The sequence below is a fragment of the Lepidochelys kempii genome, chromosome 10, assembly GCF_965140285.1.
Source record: "Lepidochelys kempii isolate rLepKem1 chromosome 10, rLepKem1.hap1, whole genome shotgun sequence".
NCBI classification, from domain to species: Eukaryota; Metazoa; Chordata; order Testudines; family Cheloniidae; genus Lepidochelys; species Lepidochelys kempii.
The window spans coordinates 77800405-77816771 of NC_136389.1; the positions used below are offsets into that span (position 1 = coordinate 77800405).

General features: G+C 44.9%; 2 protein-coding genes across 4 annotated transcripts in view; both read right to left on the reverse strand.

Moving 5' to 3' along the window:
• The window catches only part of CHSY1 (chondroitin sulfate synthase 1), a 114816-nt gene extending 108104 nt beyond the window's left edge, over nt 1-6712 (reverse strand). The window contains exons 1-3 of one of the 2 annotated variants that reach the window (XM_073304301.2): nt 6444-6712; nt 850-1026; nt 295-388 (exon numbers count right to left, since the gene is read on the reverse strand). The gene's annotated coding sequence lies outside the window, so the exon portion shown is untranslated. Of the gene's footprint in view, nt 1-294; nt 766-849; nt 1027-6443 lie in introns of those variants that run through there. The other variant, XM_073304303.2, reaches the window with a different exon arrangement.
• A 652-nt stretch (nt 6713-7364) lies between these two features.
• On the reverse strand, nt 7365-15959 carry SELENOS (selenoprotein S). 2 transcript variants are annotated; one of them, XM_073304306.2, is made up of 6 exons: nt 15771-15959; nt 15322-15456; nt 13564-13670; nt 11846-11935; nt 11659-11734; nt 7365-8278 (listed from the first exon to the last, which is right to left on the reverse strand). In XM_073304306.2, the coding sequence occupies exons 1-6, from the start codon at nt 15847-15849 to the stop codon at nt 8196-8198; spliced, it is 570 nt and encodes a 189-aa protein (XP_073160407.2). In that variant the 5' UTR covers nt 15850-15959; the 3' UTR covers nt 7365-8195. The 2 variants fall into 2 exon arrangements, with proteins under 2 accessions (XP_073160407.2, XP_073160406.2); XM_073304305.2 differs by having other exon boundaries at nt 11656-11734; nt 15771-15958.
• Nucleotides 15960-16367: the final 408 nt, after the last annotated feature.

Below are 16367 nucleotides of genomic sequence, written 5' to 3' on the forward strand. Positions count from 1 at the left end.
AAAGCCATTACTGGATTTACAGGAGAAGATACTTAGAGCAGCAAGATGGTCAGGTCACAGCTTTTAATGCAGGTTTTGTTACTACTACTAATAAAAAAAATAATAATGTTTCCCACTGACAGCATCCTCTAGTTTTCATACGTACAGTAGGAGAGCCCTAAAAACAGGAAGCACATTTACAAAGTGACCTCTCAAAGATCAAGTTCCTGATTTCCCCTCCACTCCCTTTTAAAAAGGGAAACAGAAAATTCTCAGAATTTGCCCTCAAAACATTTCACACCCCACAAAACTAACCATTTCATTTTCGCCATAAAATGTCAGCAGCCAATCGGAATCTGCACCGTGTCCTCGTGGAATGGCGATGAGTGAGATCACTAAAGAGAGGGGTCTGTAGTGAAAGAAGGGGAAGCAATGGAGGTGAAGCGGACTTAGCTTGAGTCAACTGATAGCAACCTGTTCCTTTTAAACCTTTCCTTCAAACTTACCCCTGGGGCAGGCATCAGTCTGTTTCAGAAGGATTTGCGGTCTCAGAAACAAAGCTTCAGAACGTCACAAGGCAGTAAAACATTTCCACTGTCAACATAACCTCAGAGAGCCCTTTTGGCTGCTGCCACAATACAACTTATAAAAACCATTAACATTTTACTGTTGGGGATCTGGGTTTACAACGGTATTTCCCAACACAGGGAGCAGGCTCTCCCGTAGGGGAATCCCAGACTACTTAGGCTTTGCTGTGGGATAGAGAATAGGAGCAAGCAGCTTTGACCCTAGGCTTGATTCACCTTCCCAGGCCAAGTGTAGCTCCTACAGCTACAGGAAGCAGTTGGTGGCCTCCTGAAAACCACTCACCATCAATCCATGTTCCAGCAGCAGCCCCTAATGCATCCAGCCACACAAGGAACTCCCACACGCTGGGCAACATGCATAGGCAGCTGCCAAGTGCCCAGGCTTCTTTTTGCTCTCGTAAAGCTCAGCAACTCAGCCTCTCAAAGCTACCAAAGGAGGCCTCAATCCATGCAGTGTGCCCTGCAGTTAGCAGTCACCACAAGACACAAACAGGGAGGGAAAACAGAGGCAGATGTTAAAAATGCACAGGAAAAGAGAGCATGGATGGAGGGGGGCATGGTAAAAGGAGTCCGAATAGGGGCTGCCTACCTGTCAATCCATCATGGCAGGTGCTTGCAGGAAGAGGCTAGGAACCAGAGGTTTAAACCCACCTGTAGGTCCCCACGGGGAGTGAATTGAGCAGGGCCTTAATCTAGACCACTGAGCCCTGATCTTCAAAGGTACTGAAATCAGTAGGAGTTAGGCACCTCCTACCCTTGGAGGATCTGGGCCTTGATCAGGTTACAAAAGCATTCTGTTCATGAGTGGGACTCTCAAGCGGTAGGTGTGGTGGGGTGGTCAAGTGTGGGACAGCTGAGTTCTCTAGTTGGAAGCTTGCACTGCACCACCCACAGAAGTGGATGTGGGTCAGGTCACACCAAGCCAGCGATAGGGTACTTTTCCATTGCATGTCACACTCCCAAATCTAAGCTTTTCTTCTAAAGAAAGTCAAGTCCCCAGCTCATCTGGTTGCAAACAGGCTATTTTTACACTTGAAAACAGCCCCATTTCCGAAAGGGCTTAACAGTGATCTGTTCACCAGTAGCGGTGCTGACTGTGGTAAGTGCAGATAAGGACAAACTGCACAGCACTGCCTCAGCTAAACCGACTGCAAAAATGGAGCTACTTCCTAACACAGACAAAGCCAACATCTTCACCATTCAATGGGATGACGACTGATGAGGGGACCGACTGGCTAAGCGGCAGTTCTGCAGAAAAGGACCCTGGGAGTTACAGTGGATGAGAAGCTGGATATGAGTCAACAGTGTGCCCTTGTTGCCAAGAAGGCATATTGGGCTGCATTAGTGGGAGCATTGCCAGCAGATTGATTCCTCTCTATTCGGCACTGGTGAGGCCACATCTGAAGTACTGCGTCCAGTTTTGGGCCCCCCACTACAGAAGGGATGGGGACAAATTGGAGAGGGTCCAGCAGAGGGCAGTGAAAATGATTAGGGGGCTGGGGCACATGACTTACGAGGAGAGGCTGAGGGAACTGGGCTTATTTAGTGTGCAAAAGAGAAGAGTGAGGGGGGATTTGATAGCAGCCTTCATCTACCTGAAGGGGGGTTCCAAAGAGGATGGAGCTGGGCTGTTTTCAGTGGTGGCAGATGACAGAGCAAGGAGCAATGGTCTCAAGTTGCAGCGGGGGAGATCAAGGTTGGATATCAGGAAACACTATTTCACTAGGAGGATGGTGAAGCACTGGAATGGGTTCCCTAGGGAGGTGGTGGAATCTCCTTCCTTAGAAGTTTTTAAGGTCAGGCTTGACAAAGCCTTGGCTGGGATGATTTAGTTGGTGTTGGTCCTGCTTCGAGCAGGGGATTGGACTAGATGACCTCCTGAGGTCCCTTCCAACCCTGATATTCTATGATTCTATGATGCTGTCATGTGCAGCCAGCCTGAAACAACCCAGGTGGGAAATGCCTCATTGATCTCCAGGAGAAGTTGACTAAAAAGCCAAGCAATGATTTAAAAGTCAACCCTCTTAAGCATTTCATTGCTAATAAAACATGCAGGGAAGTAGAGAGACTATTGTATTCGGTGAAATCCTTCTGCATAGGACACGTCTACACCACAGCTGAGAGCGAGCTTCCCAGACTGGGTAGAAAGACTCACATTAGCAGGGCACCTGAGCTCAGATCCAGGGGTCACGTGGGCTTGAGAGCCCGAGCTGCAGCTCAAGCCACACCGTCTGCGCTGCTGTTTTAAGTGCTTTGCTTGAGCCCAGCGAGCATGAGTCGTTCTACCCACGCTGGGAGGCTCACTTCCTGCTGCAGTGTAGACATAAACCTGGGGCTGGGCTCCTATGGGTATGTACTACTAATTAGGTCCCACTTAAACCATGCTGAGGCCTTGTGCAGATCTCCTACACAGAGGAAGATTTCGTCCATTGTAGAGCTCTGCACAATCCTCCAGGAGTAGTATTTTGAGATCGTGAGAGCATAAAGCTTAGCTTTCAGTGGAACTCAATAGAGTACTTTCCCCCTCCTTCTGACCCCTGGCTAGCCCCTTCACTATGAGCTCCAACTAGTGCTAGGAGTTCTCTTCCCAGGAAACAGAATACGTCGTATGAGTATCACAGAAAACTGGCTAAGGTTAAAATCAACTAGACCGTACACTAATCTACCAAGGGAAGCACTGAAAGCCTCAGATCACCGAGAACTTCAAAATTACACCAGACAAAACTCTAGAAAATGCAGCAGAACTTGTTTTACCGCAAGAGGTAAGCTACTTATGTGGAGGGCTGGCTGGAAAACAAGAAGTCAGGTATGCAAAATTTGTTTGAGGTTTCTGCATTTCATTCTATTATAATGTGGAATGAAACCAAGATCTTTCAAATAGTTCTGCAAAGAATCCCAAAACAAAGCATCCCCATGTGAGAGAGCAGCCAATATCCTGGGGGTTAGGGCACTCAGATAGGAAGTGGGCAAACCAGGCTCAAGTCCGTGGCCTATCAGAGACTTGAACCTGGGTCTTCCCAACATGCCCTAATGGCTTGACCGCTCTGGAATGGGTTTCTTTGTCCTGTTTTAACCAGCAATTCCATCCTTGGCCTGAGAAACCTTCCCAATGAAAGTTTAGTTGAAACTGATATCTTTCAAGTCTAGCTGTATTTCTAAGGGCAGGTATCGGTGGGTAGTGATCAATCTATCTACCCGGATTGGCGGGTAATGATCGATCTATCGGGGAATCGATTTATCGCATCTCATCTAGACGCGATAAATCGATCCCCAAACATGCTCCCCGTTGACTCCAGAACTCCAGCTCGTGAGAGGCGGAAGTGGAGTTGACGGGGGAGCGGCAGCGGTTGACTCGCCGCTGTCCTCACGGCCAGGTAAGTCGACCTAAGATACGCCGACTTCAGCTACGCTATTCACGTAGCTGAAGTTGCGTATCTTAGGTTGACCCTTCCTCCCCCCCCCCCCCCAACGTGTAGATCAGGGCGAAGGCACCTAACACCTTGGAAAGAGATTTTCAAAGGCACAAACTTAACTCCTTTACGTCTTTGAAATTCTACCCCAAAGGTGTCTTATGCTTGGAGGTTTAAACAGTATTTGTGTTAACTAGAAACTCTGTATTGTTCTAGCAAAGTAAGTATCAGTCTTAATGTTTTACAGTATAATCTCTGCCAGAGAAATATCTCCAGTAAATGCACAACAGTGCAATTACAGCAGTTATTAAGCAATAAGCTTTTAAGCCAGAGAACACTGGTGTGTTTGCTGAAGGCAACGAGTGTAGGGTACAATCCTGTATCATTGCCGTTTGTTGGAATTTTGACATTGTCTTAAATAGGAGCGTGGCACTCCACAGTTCCGTTATAACCCCATTTTCACTCACTTGTAGTTCTGGATAACTCTCCCTCTGGGCTAAAACTTTCCATATTTGTTTTCAGTCCAGAATTGATCTGCTTTTTAGATGTCTGAGGGAAAAAGCTTCCAGCTGTTTGAGTAATTGCAAGCCAAAAACAAATATAAAGCCGGGGGGGGGGGCAGGGGAGAACAGGGAGTAGGATTTTTAACTCGCTCATTATTAACTCTAAAATGACTGATTCAAGAAGACTCAATTTTGGCATGTTTCACAGACCTGAGGATTAAGGTGGGTTTTTTTGGTTTTGGTTTGTTTTGAAAGTTACCAGTCACTAAATAAACTCACTCCATCCTCAGTGGGCATCTCTTAAGTTGCTAAAGAAGGAACAAAAATTGACATGACTAGTAGAACTGGGCAAAACATTTATAGTTTGTCAGAAAAGAACATCTCCGATCACCCCTGAAAACTGCTTGTGAATTTGACCCAATTAGTTTTGACTGGGCCAGCTTCAGAAAAGAGAGAGTGAGAGGGTACATTTCCCCTTCTAACCAATGATGAGGGCATTTGTTGGGATGCAGGAAAGCCAGGGTTGAATCCCCACTCTGGAGCAGGGACTTGAATTCAGCTTTCCTGTGAGCATCCTGACCACTGGGCTAAGGGTATTCTAGGGTGAGCTACTCTCAGGCATGCCTGTTGAAGCTGTTCCATTTTGTATAAATATTCACTGTGCCAGAGTGAGCTCCCCTTCAGCTTGGTGATTAAGGCACTTGGCTGGAAGGGAGGAGACATGGAAGCAAATCTTCTCTGCCCCATCCAAAAGATAATCATTTGCCCAGCTCTAATGATCAGGGAGCTCAGTGAAACACACATTCCCACTGCCTGGCCTGAACAAGGAAGTCCTGACAGAGGGAGCAGGGCGCACCTAATAAAGATCCATATAACTCAGTAAAGATCTTTTAAGGAAAAAAGCTACCTTTAAAACAAACAAACAAATTGGGAGTCTGGGAACAAGGTGAGTGCAAAGGAACTACTCCCCCACTCACCTTTGATTCTGCCTCTTTAGAATCTTTGTCATTTGGGGCATTTTGCACCTTTCATTCAAAATTAAACATCGCTTTCTATGGTGAAGATAGCATCCCAGCGTGAAGCCCATGCTGCTGCCCAGTTAACCCAGCCTTAGGGAACACTCATGCTCAACCACAGGGGCCTGAAGACAGCCCTGCCACCCCATTCACTCCCATGATAGGTGATCTTCAAAATCTACTAATGGAGCTTTTCCTGGCCTCCCGTTTTCCTTTGCTTTATTCAACAATGAAAGCCCCAAGAAGTGAAATGCCTCACACTACAGTACATAGCACACACATACTCAGGGACGTTTGAGAGTATGAATCTAAGCACACAGAGGCCAGGAAATGAAAAGATGGTTTTGATAGTATATTAACAGCCTTCTCATTGCACATTCTGAATGCATTTAGATATATCCCTTACAAGTTAAAATCAAAATGACATAAGTAACAGGAGAAGACTACATTGGGAGATTCTGACTAGGGACTTTAGAGCTCATAAGATTAAATGACACTTGGCTGAAATAGTCCATTTATGGTCAGCGGTTGAAAGTTGGGAACATAAGATGTAGGGGGTAGTCGCTATAAAGATTTGTGAACTCATAAAATGGAATATCCGTGCAGAAATAGCAGTGAAGAGTCTCCAAGTGTGTGTTTAGAAGCACAATTTTGCAAGGGGCTTTAAGCTAGTTTAGTGAAATAGGACACTGTACATACGAACTCAAAATAGAGAGACCAGAGCCGTGTGGATACTTGCCATATGCCTTTGATGGGAACTTTTCATGCTTTATCTTACAAGATCCACAAAGAAGGACTAGCCAAAGCCACCCAGGTTTCTGATAAAAGTACTGAAGAGGGGGTGACACTTATAAATCAGCTGCCTTTAGATCAACACTGTGTCCACCCACACAGCTGAATATATGCCAAAAAAGAAGGATGAAGAGCCTATACTCTTTATTCACTTACTGTTTAGAGCATGTAGAATTTACACAGGCTGGAGTTAAACTCATTTGCAAACTGTCGACTCTTTTCAGCACAAATGTTCCGGACCCTTCACACAGCATAGACCGACAGCAGGGTACAGGACAGGCTTCTGTATCCAGCTGAGCTATTCAGCATGAAAGACCGCCAGGCCACCAGCCCATGTTGGAAGATTTCTGCAGTGCCTCTGGTGAAGAGAAGCAAGATGGTACACAGGAAATTACTCTAGTGGCCTCCAGATGAAGGACCTGATCCTGCCTGGGGACCTACTAGACTCATGCAGGTTCCCACTGATGTCATCAGCACAGGGGTCACCATGAATGGATCACACTGTAGGATCACAGCCACAGAAGTTATAAATTATTGTTCTTCTGTTTGAAGGTCTGTTAGTTTTCAAGTTAACCAGCCCAAGATATTTCCACCACCCCAAAAAGCCAGAGATCATTGACTACAGCCTGGAAAGAGCTACTGACCGTCTCCAACCATTTGAAAGCACAAGTCCCTTGCCATATGTTTTTCAGCATAAGCTCTCCAATTGTAAAGGCTGGACAAGATTCAATTGCTGAGGATCTGTTTTACCCCATTTTCCAACATTTGTAACTGTCCAAAGCTTTTAGTTTCTAGCCTGATATTTTCCGCATTTTGGTCTCAGCCTGAAGGAGATTTATTTATTTATTAGAAAACGGACATTCGGCATTGAAATAGCCACCAATGAAAATTAGAAGGGTTAAAAAAAAATCACTGAGGGACGCCATCAAAATGTCAGGCCAAGCATTAATGCTGAATTAGTAGTCAAAAAACGTAACCACACAATCCAGGAAGTATCTTGCTTTAGTCACATTTATTGAACTAGAACAGGTACCTCCTATGTAAAAAGATGCTGTAAAAACCACAGTATTGCAAATACTAAGTTTACAATTTATTTCCAATGGTATTCAATATTTACAGTGTTTTGTTTTACAAAACTGTTGAAATAAAAAAAAAAGATAGCAAGAAACCCGCATCTACTGTCTAGTATCCGTGATCCTCACTGGTTTGTTTACCATTTATAAGGACAACATCATTCAATGCAGCTTGTCACAGAGACTCATCTATAATAATTGGCCTTTTGTACTAAACCCATGACATCTGAGCCCTTGGAGCCATGCTCTAAATCACCCAGTGAAAGATTTAGCACTTAGTAACCAGCAGAAATATTAAGTCAGACTTGTTGAAGTGCCCCCAAGAATGGAAATATCATACAGGCAAGCCCTATTCTCACAGGTCTTTGTCACCCATATGCCTTTGTGCACCACCCCCGCCCCATGAGGAAGGTAACATCCCCATTTTACAGATGGGTAAACTGAGGCACAGATCATTAAGGAACTTGCCTCAGGTCACACAGGCAGTCTCCTGACCAGCCAGGCATAGAAGCCAGACTTCGTGACTAAGTCACATGCTTTAGCCATAGACCATGCTTCTTCTTTAGATAACCAAAAGACAACTGTTGATTGACATTCTGTTCCCTGTATAGTCTTCAGTCTGTTAAAAAAGGATAAACCATTTTCCTGTGTGAGATAATGTGTCAGGGCTTTTAGCTGTCACATTAAAATCTGTGTGTCATGTACATTTGTTTCTAAGTCTACACCTGTACTAAACCAAGCCCCAAAAGAGTCACTGTGACATGCAAGCTACAGGCAGTTGACTAGTGGGTCAGATTAGGCCTGCTAGTGTCATTAGACACCAGTAAGGTTAGCCTCATCCACTTGAAGATGGACCTCCTCTGCGACCTGGTCTCCAAGCACAGGTTCCACCGCCTTCTCCAGACAAAGGATTATAACCTGCAACGACAGAGGAAGGATAGTAAAAACATGGACAATTGAGAGTTAGAGGTAAACCCCAGTCAGGAGGGGATTTATTTCGTAACACAATCCAACAGTCCATGTCATCAATAACTGAAGTCTGGCAATTTTAAGAGGTTACATATCACAGTACAGCACTCATATTTCACAAGTTTGGCCCACTCCAACAGAGAAATTAAGTGGCAGAAGACCCACAGGACTTCCAAAATGCACAAGGGAGATGTGCAGTTTGCAGTGATAACACTGTACATAACAAAGTCTGCATCACAGACATAGCACTGCTCATTCATTATTGCAGATCATTAAGCTCCATTTTTTTGCCATGAGGTTAAACTCTGTAACCTCATTGAAGTAAACTTCTGACATGCTACTGGTGTTAGAGAAGTGCAGGCCTCTCATCCCCATGGCTTTGGCAATTTTACTTTTCTCGTTTCATAAGATAAACCAGACAGACACTGATTTTTAGTTGGATTTCCCAATGTGATAAACACCAGATTCAGTCACCTTTTACAAGGGTACACTTGGGAAAGATATAAACTTGCAAATGTCTCTTGTCTAATTATTTTGTCCATACACGATCAGCAGACAGATTACTACTCTCTGCTATACTGACTGAGCAGTTTTCAATATTAACCTATTCCATTCAAACCTCCACGACTTTCCCCATCATTACAGAAGTTATCTTGTTCACTGAACAACTAAAAGTTCTGTTTTCAGAATTTTATTCAGCCTGCAGGATTCTTCAACTGACCCTTGTTTACCTCATGAGCAGAATACAGCCATCTAATTCCATAATCTGTCATTTAAACATGGATTCTGCCTGGGATGAAGCTAGGATAGGTGGCAGGAGAGGGAAATGACTGAAGGAACCAACTGATGTTATGACATTTCTTAGCTTAGCTGCAGCCCATTCTTTGTTATTCTCTCATTTCCTGTTCATAACAGTTTTAATGCTCGGCATTCCGTGGTAACAGACTACTAGAGTATGCTGATGATAAACAACATACAACGGTCCAGAGTAGCAGCCGTGTTAGTCTGTATCTGCAAAAAGAACAGGAGTACTTGTGGCACCTTAGAGACTAACCAATTTATTTGAGCATAAGCTTTCGTGAGCTACAGCTCACTTCATCGGATGCATGCAGTGGAAAACACAGTAGAACGATTTTTTATACACAGAGAACATGAAACAATGGGTGTTACCATACACACTATAACAAGAGTGATCAGTTAAGGTGATACATACAACGTGTTTGGCATTGATGGCAGTCAATCTCACATTCAAGTAGGATTTTCAACTCAATAGTAAAATGAACTATTGACTAAACATATTAAAGATGCGACAAGGTTCTTTGTGCAGCTATTGTAACCTATTCACTGCTGTACCCTCAAGGTGTATTCCTTCTACTTTGGTACATTCATTGGTAGGATCATCTGGACAATCACTAATGGCAATACCAATTAGAATATTGGTCCCAAATTGGGCTTTATTATTAGGGAAAGTAGGTGCATTGTACATGGGGCGGGGGGGGGGGGGGGAGACTGGCTGTGTGGCTTTTATCTATAGTACTGATATCATGGTTCAATCACTGTGGCATCTGAGCAGTCAGGCAAATGAAATGCTGCATGAAACTAAAATTACACTTACATTTGTGTAAAATAAAACAAAATGCAGAAAAGACGTATCTAAAAAAACAGGGCTCGGAGATACACACAGAGACCAGACAGCATGCTGTGGGGCTCCTTTTATTTACCCAGACCAAAAGAAGTTACCAAAAAAAAAAAGTTAATCAAAATCTACATTTTCTAAGATCAGGAGACAGTACAGTAACTCCTCACTTAACGCTGTAGTTATGTTCCTGAAAAATGCGACTTTATGTGAAATGATGTTAAGCAAATCCAATTTCCCCATAAGAATTAATGTGGTGGTGTTAGGTTCCAGGGAAATTTTTTTCACCAGACAGAAGACATTATGTACACATACAGTAGAAGTTTTAAACAATTTTAAACAAACAGTTTAATATTGTACGCAGCAATGAATGATTGTAAAGCTTGGTTGAGGTGGTGAAGTCAGATAGTGGGATATTTCCCAGGGAATGCCTTGCTGCTAAATGATGAACTAGCACTCGGCTGAGCCCTCAAGGGTTAATACGCTGTTGTTAATGTAGCCTCACACTCTACAAGGCAGCATGGACTGAGGCAGGAGGGAGGAAACACAACAGATGCAGTCAGGGCAATAGCTGCGAACACTTCCCTGCAAAAACTGAACATGCTGATAAGCCCACGCTATCCAGCTGGAGGGCACCACTTCACTCCCTCCTCCTGAAGGCACAGGCACGGCTGCACAAGTGCTGACTTTCCAAAGTGCGGACGGGTGCATGAAAGAGAGAGAGAGAGAGAGACGTGCACTGCCCCTTTAAGTACGCTGACCCCACTTCAAGTACGTTGCCCTTTTAAGCAGATCAGCCAGGTCAGACAGGAAGCAACAGCTTCCAGCAAGCCTCCCCTGGCCAAGCTCTGTCTCCTCCTCCGCTTTGTGGAGAGGGGGTACGGAGCAGGGGGAAGGAGCAGCGGGACATCCTGATATCAGTCTCTCCTCCCACCGCAAGCAGGAAGCTCCCGGGAGCAGCTCCAAGGCAGAGGGCAGGTCAGGAGCAGCTGGGGGAGGGCGGCACCTGAACTGCTGCTGGGCAGCTGCCAAGCCACATACCTTACAGGGAATTTAGGGAAGCTGCAGCTGGGGGAGGGCGGCACCTGAACTGCTGCTGGGCAGCTGCCAAGCCACATACCTTACAGGGAATTTAGGGAAGCTGATGGGGGGCGGGGGGCGGAGGGGAAGCTGCTAGTCCCCTCAGGTTCTAATCCCCACAAGGAGGGGCTGTTCGTCCAGAGAATCCTGCAAGCAATGGACAAAGCAAGCAGCTGCCAAACAAACAATGTTATTAGGGAGCATTGCACAATTTTAAACAAGCTTGTTCCCTAATAGATCAGCAACAGCGGAACAATGTTAACTGGGACAAGGTTAAGTGAGGAGTTACTGGATCTCTGAGTCATGCTAAAACGTTTTCTCAAGGGGCTGTAATACTGTCAGGTTTCCCCACAGCAGAAACAAACAGGCCCAGAGATTTTTCTCTGTAACATTTAGCAGAACGTGGCTACAAAAGTTGAACTGACTTTGTACTGACTACAGTACTCAAATATAAGACTCCTCCAACAAGACATGAGCTGTATCGAGAATCAAGGGTACCCTCTGTCTCAACAAAGAGACACAAAATCACCCACATATAAAATAACCATCTAGCTAGCCGAATAAGTATTTCATTTTCCATAACTGACAGACACCCAGGTTTCATACTTACTACCTCCTCGCAAAGGCTTTTTGTTAGGTTTAGGCTTCGGGACTGTTGATGACGCAGAAGCAGTGGATTCTATTTCTTGCTGTTCAGACAAATGAAAATTATTTAGAGCTTGTCAACTTGTAGTTTTCAGCTAGTTATCTAACTAAAGATATTTGCTGCAACATGTGAAGTTTAAGAAGAGTAAAGTTACCTGGTTCAGTTTCAGATTTCCTTTATAGCTTTTTCCTTCTTGCATGCTTTCCCATATTGCTATCTTTTGCCTTCTCTTCTCTTCTTCAAGCTGGGCAGGGGTGGGGGCGGAAATAGAAGAATTTGTAACACTGTTTGACGGTATAATTAATTGTAACAACTCCCAAAAAGCCAACAGCTAAAGTGCTGCCATTTTAGCATAGAAAAAAAATCATAAACCAAACACACAAACAAAACTGATACAATTCCTACTTTTCCTTGCCTTAGCTAAAGAAGTAATATCTAAGTCTTTCCAACCACACTGCACAGGGATGGGAAAGAATATGACTTTAAATCATAGCTGCACCTCTTTTCCATGTGCTGAGACAAATTGAAATAATAAAATTAAATGTTAAGTAAAGAGCTAACTAGATTTTAGTATATATATAAAAAAAAGTCTTCTTGAAAGCAAATCTTTACAAATCATGGATATGAAGGCATTTAAAATATCAGAGGCTTTTGGTGGAAGAAAACATTGTTCAAATGAAACGCTGAAAAGCAGAATAAAGCATATTTTCACATGGAATAAACATAATTATCAGCATATGAAAATGCTACCAGAATCTTTCTTAAAGTAATTTATCGAATAGGCAGTACAGGCTAATGGTTAACACATCAGACTCCTTTATTCTTAAGGATGGGAAAGAAAAAGAGGTATATTAGTTTGCCCAGAGTCAAAGAAAGCAAGGCTCTCTCAGTCTAAATGCACTGGGTTAGATTTCCTCAAAGATGGCTATTCTCCTCCTGAACACAGTTTTCCATTTGATATTTGAAGAAATCCTGGTAGCTAAAGTCTAACTACACTGATAGGGACTCCGACACTTGAAGATTACTTATGAAGAGATATTACCATCTCTATTGACTGCGGGGAGAAAATAAAGTGAACTAGGATTAGTGAGGTTCATTACTGCTATTCTGATTATTAGCTTTCCCATGCTGTTACCTAGAGGAGACAGTATCACTGAATTATGTGGTATTCCTCATTAGTGCAAGTTGCACTCTACAGCTTTTTAAGGCCTCGTGGAGTTGTACTGGCACTCAATTTCCTGAAAAATTAAGTCTGCTATTGAGCATACAAATTCCATGTGTAATTGTGTGGTTAACTGGCATGCTAATATAGCCAGTGAAGAATCCTTTTGCATACACATAACCCAGGTTTGCATGCACAATCACAGTCCAAGTCTGACTTTTTCAAGAATCAGGCCTATAGAGTTTTCTCTTATTGTATGTTTTAGGAGAAAAAAGTATTAACTAGGTCAGTTACTTCAGGAAGGAGTAGAACAAATAGTGGAAACAGTCCAGCATGAATGAATTTCCTGCATGTTAGCAGGATCTAATCATTTTGACTGATCATCAAAGCTTCAACTCAAGCAAGCACTTCGGCATTTGGGCTTAAGACAATTATTCTCCTTATGCCAAAAGTCTTTGAAGTAATAGAAATGGAATACATCAGTCTTCATCATTTGACCCTTAAGCCTTGGGTAATCTTCCAAGCCTTCTGTTCCAAACAGAATATGGAAGAAATCCAGGAGTTCACAGATCTTCTACAATTTGGTCAGGTATAAACCTATTCTGTACCAAAAAAAAAAAACACACAACCCAAAAACCACCCACCACACACACAAAAACTGGACTGCGAATTAAGAAGTTAAATAAATGTCCTCCTGGCCCTCACATTACCTGTCTTTGCTTTTCTTTGTATTTTTCAGCTTGTTCATTCAACTCCTCTTGCATCCTGAAGCGAGCTGCTGCCAGAGCTTCCTGCTGTCTCACCACCACATCAGGTTCTATGAGATCATGAAAAAAAGTTGGCAAAACGATCATCTTCAAAGAATCTTGATACAGAAGTGTAACCATACAGCTCTATAGTTGCTCTGGAAGAAACTGTAGCTGAAGCTTACTTTCTAACTAATCTTTTCCAATAACTTATATACTGATCCAACTGCTGATCACATTTAGAATTTTTGGAATTATCATTAACCCATTACAGTTAACCCACCCATCAACAATTTAAAGTTGCCATTCTAGTGTTTGAAACTGGTTGGTAAGAATTATTTCAGAACTACCTACCCATACTCCTGCAGGGAATCCACTTTCATCTACCTACAGAACTTTTTCTATTAGGAATCATTAACAAACCAGCCCAGACTCCCTCCCATTCCTTCTCCAATTGCTCCTACTTGTCTCATCATAACAATAAAGTGGAAGATCCAACATGCTCTATCAGAGACATGATTTATGAAGATATTATACACCTTCCTCTCCAAGGAGAAAGCAGACAGCCTGATACAGGCCACCTATTGTATCCACCTCTCTCCCTGCTGCCTTTTGTAAGTGTCACAGGGGAAAAGGTTGACTTCCCCCCAGAAAACCCCAAAAAACCTCAGATATTTTACTCAGCGTTTTCTACTTATTAATACAAGGAAGTTTCATATTTTCTATGCATGAGTTGTATGTTGATATGTATTAATTCATGAATAAATAATTGTTTGGATAGAGAAGTTTCAGCAGTAGTTGTGTAAAATACTGGGCTTTTGGCATGTCATTTTTTCCCGTGACTTAGTATTTCCATTGCAGCCTGCAACAATGGAACACGATTTTTAGAAAAAAAGATTCCTGTGGAGTTTCATTGCACAGTGACATCCAGTTATCCCGATGAAAGAAAGCCAGCATGTAAAGGGAAGGCAATAGGTGGTTTCAAACTGAAACAAAGCCTGGACTGTGTACAATTTACAACCTAGTGGCACAGTTCAAGAGATAAGATACCATACACCGTAGGCAGCTTGCACAAACATGACCTATGAAGTGGGTGGCGCTAAGGGATAATAAGGAGGAGGAAGTGACAGGCAAATACTAATCAGGAGGGTTTGCAAAGCATAACAAAAACATCTTGCAGTTTCTCTGGCAATTCTATAGGGTGCTCAACTTCCGTGGTGATGAACCCTGAAGTATTTTGGCACCACGGTATCATATAAGTCACTATACAGAACGCGTTGCTTTCAATATCATAGTCAAGACGCATTATCCCCAAACCCTATGCTATCCTGCAGCACCTCTTTTCACTGCTTCCTTTATTTCTCCCTTCTCCTTTCAGGCCACCCTCCATCTTTGGCAAAGCCTTCCCAGTCTTCAACGCCACATCTTTCACTAAGCCTTCCCCCACTGACCTCCTCGCCAGTGAGGGCTCTGCACCTTTGCTGCCTGAAAAGTTGCCCTGGGTATCACGTCTGTGTTAGTTCATAAGATCCTTACAGCAGGAATGTTGTCACATACTGGCGTTTAACAAAGCTCTCCACATCTGACCTTCTACCAATAACCGTGACTTTGGGAAGCCTTCCAAGGTATTACGCCCAAGGACCCACCGTAAAGGATCTAAACCACGGATCTAAACCAGGGCAAGCGAACGTGCCACCCCAGAGCCAACGGAGATTTACAAACCAAGTGGTGCCCCGGCTGCATTGGGTCGGTTCCTCCTCTGGGCTCTCATCTTTTCAGCCAACTTCTGGACAACGAGGTAGACAGCGACGCAGCCGAAGAGGATGCACCAGCCGTAGCTGGCCAGCAGCCAGCCCACTGGGGAAAGAGGAGAGGGACGCGTCAAGCCAGAGGTGTCAAGGCTGGGCCTGGATTCCCACTTGCTGCCGGGGAAGAGGATCCGCGGGGGCTCATCCCCCCGCACTCCTGTGGGGCCTGTCACCCCCTCCCCCCCCCACGGGCCATGGCAGGCTACACGCTGGGGGGGGCAGCCCCCAGGTCGGCGCTTAGCCCCAGAGCCCAGGCCCCCTCACGAGCGACCCTGCCCCCCAGACCCCCCCCCCCAACCGCCTCGGGGCGGGCGTTACCCCCCGAGCCCGCCCCCGGCCCAGCCCAGGGCCCCGGCCGCTCACCCGACTGCTGCAGGACCTGGATCCCCTCCTGCTCCAGCACGGGCCTGCCGGGACCCGGCGCCCCCCCGCCCAGCTCCATCCCGCCGGCCGCGGCCTCCCCTCACAGCGAGCCGGATTCACGGGGCCAGCCCGCCTGACCGCCACGTCCGGGAGCAGGTACCGCCCCCGGCGCTCTTCCCCGGGCCAGGCGACACGTAGCCAGGGCCTGGGGAGGCTCCGCCAATCAGAAAGCAGCGCGGCTGCTGACGGCCAATCGCGATATAGGAAAGATCAGGGGACGGTGGTTAGTATTAAAAAAAAAAAAAAAAAAGGAGGCGGAGACCAATCAAAAGAAGAGGTATCGAAGCTGCGGCCAATCAAGCGATAGAGGAAGAGGCCAAAACTTAAACCAATCAGAAGGGGGGTGTTAGATGTTCAGACCAATGATGAGAAATCAGGAAGCGCAGCGAGGGTAGCCCTAGACCAATCAAAGGTTAGAGGTGCTCTGAGTCTGAGAAGCCCAGATCTACCAATCCTGAGGTTCCCTGGACTGCCCTAGGATCCTCCCCTGGATTCCAGCTGCCCCTGCCCCTGCCAGGAGTGATGGGTGTAGCTGCC

Excerpts from the sequence above, each read along its gene's own strand:
- SELENOS (XM_073304305.2), bottom strand. The coding sequence starts at position 15,849 with ATGGAGCTGGGCGGGGGGGCGCCGGGTCCCGGCAGGCCCGTGCTGGAG. Across the intron at positions 13,671-15,321 it reads TGCAGCCGGGGCACCACTTG|AACCTGATGTGGTGGTGAGA; the intron begins GTTTGTAAATCT and ends ATGATCTCATAG. Across the intron at positions 8,279-11,655 it reads AAAGCCTTTGCGAGGAGGTA|GTTATAATCCTTTGTCTGGA; the intron begins GTAAGTATGAAA and ends CTGTCGTTGCAG.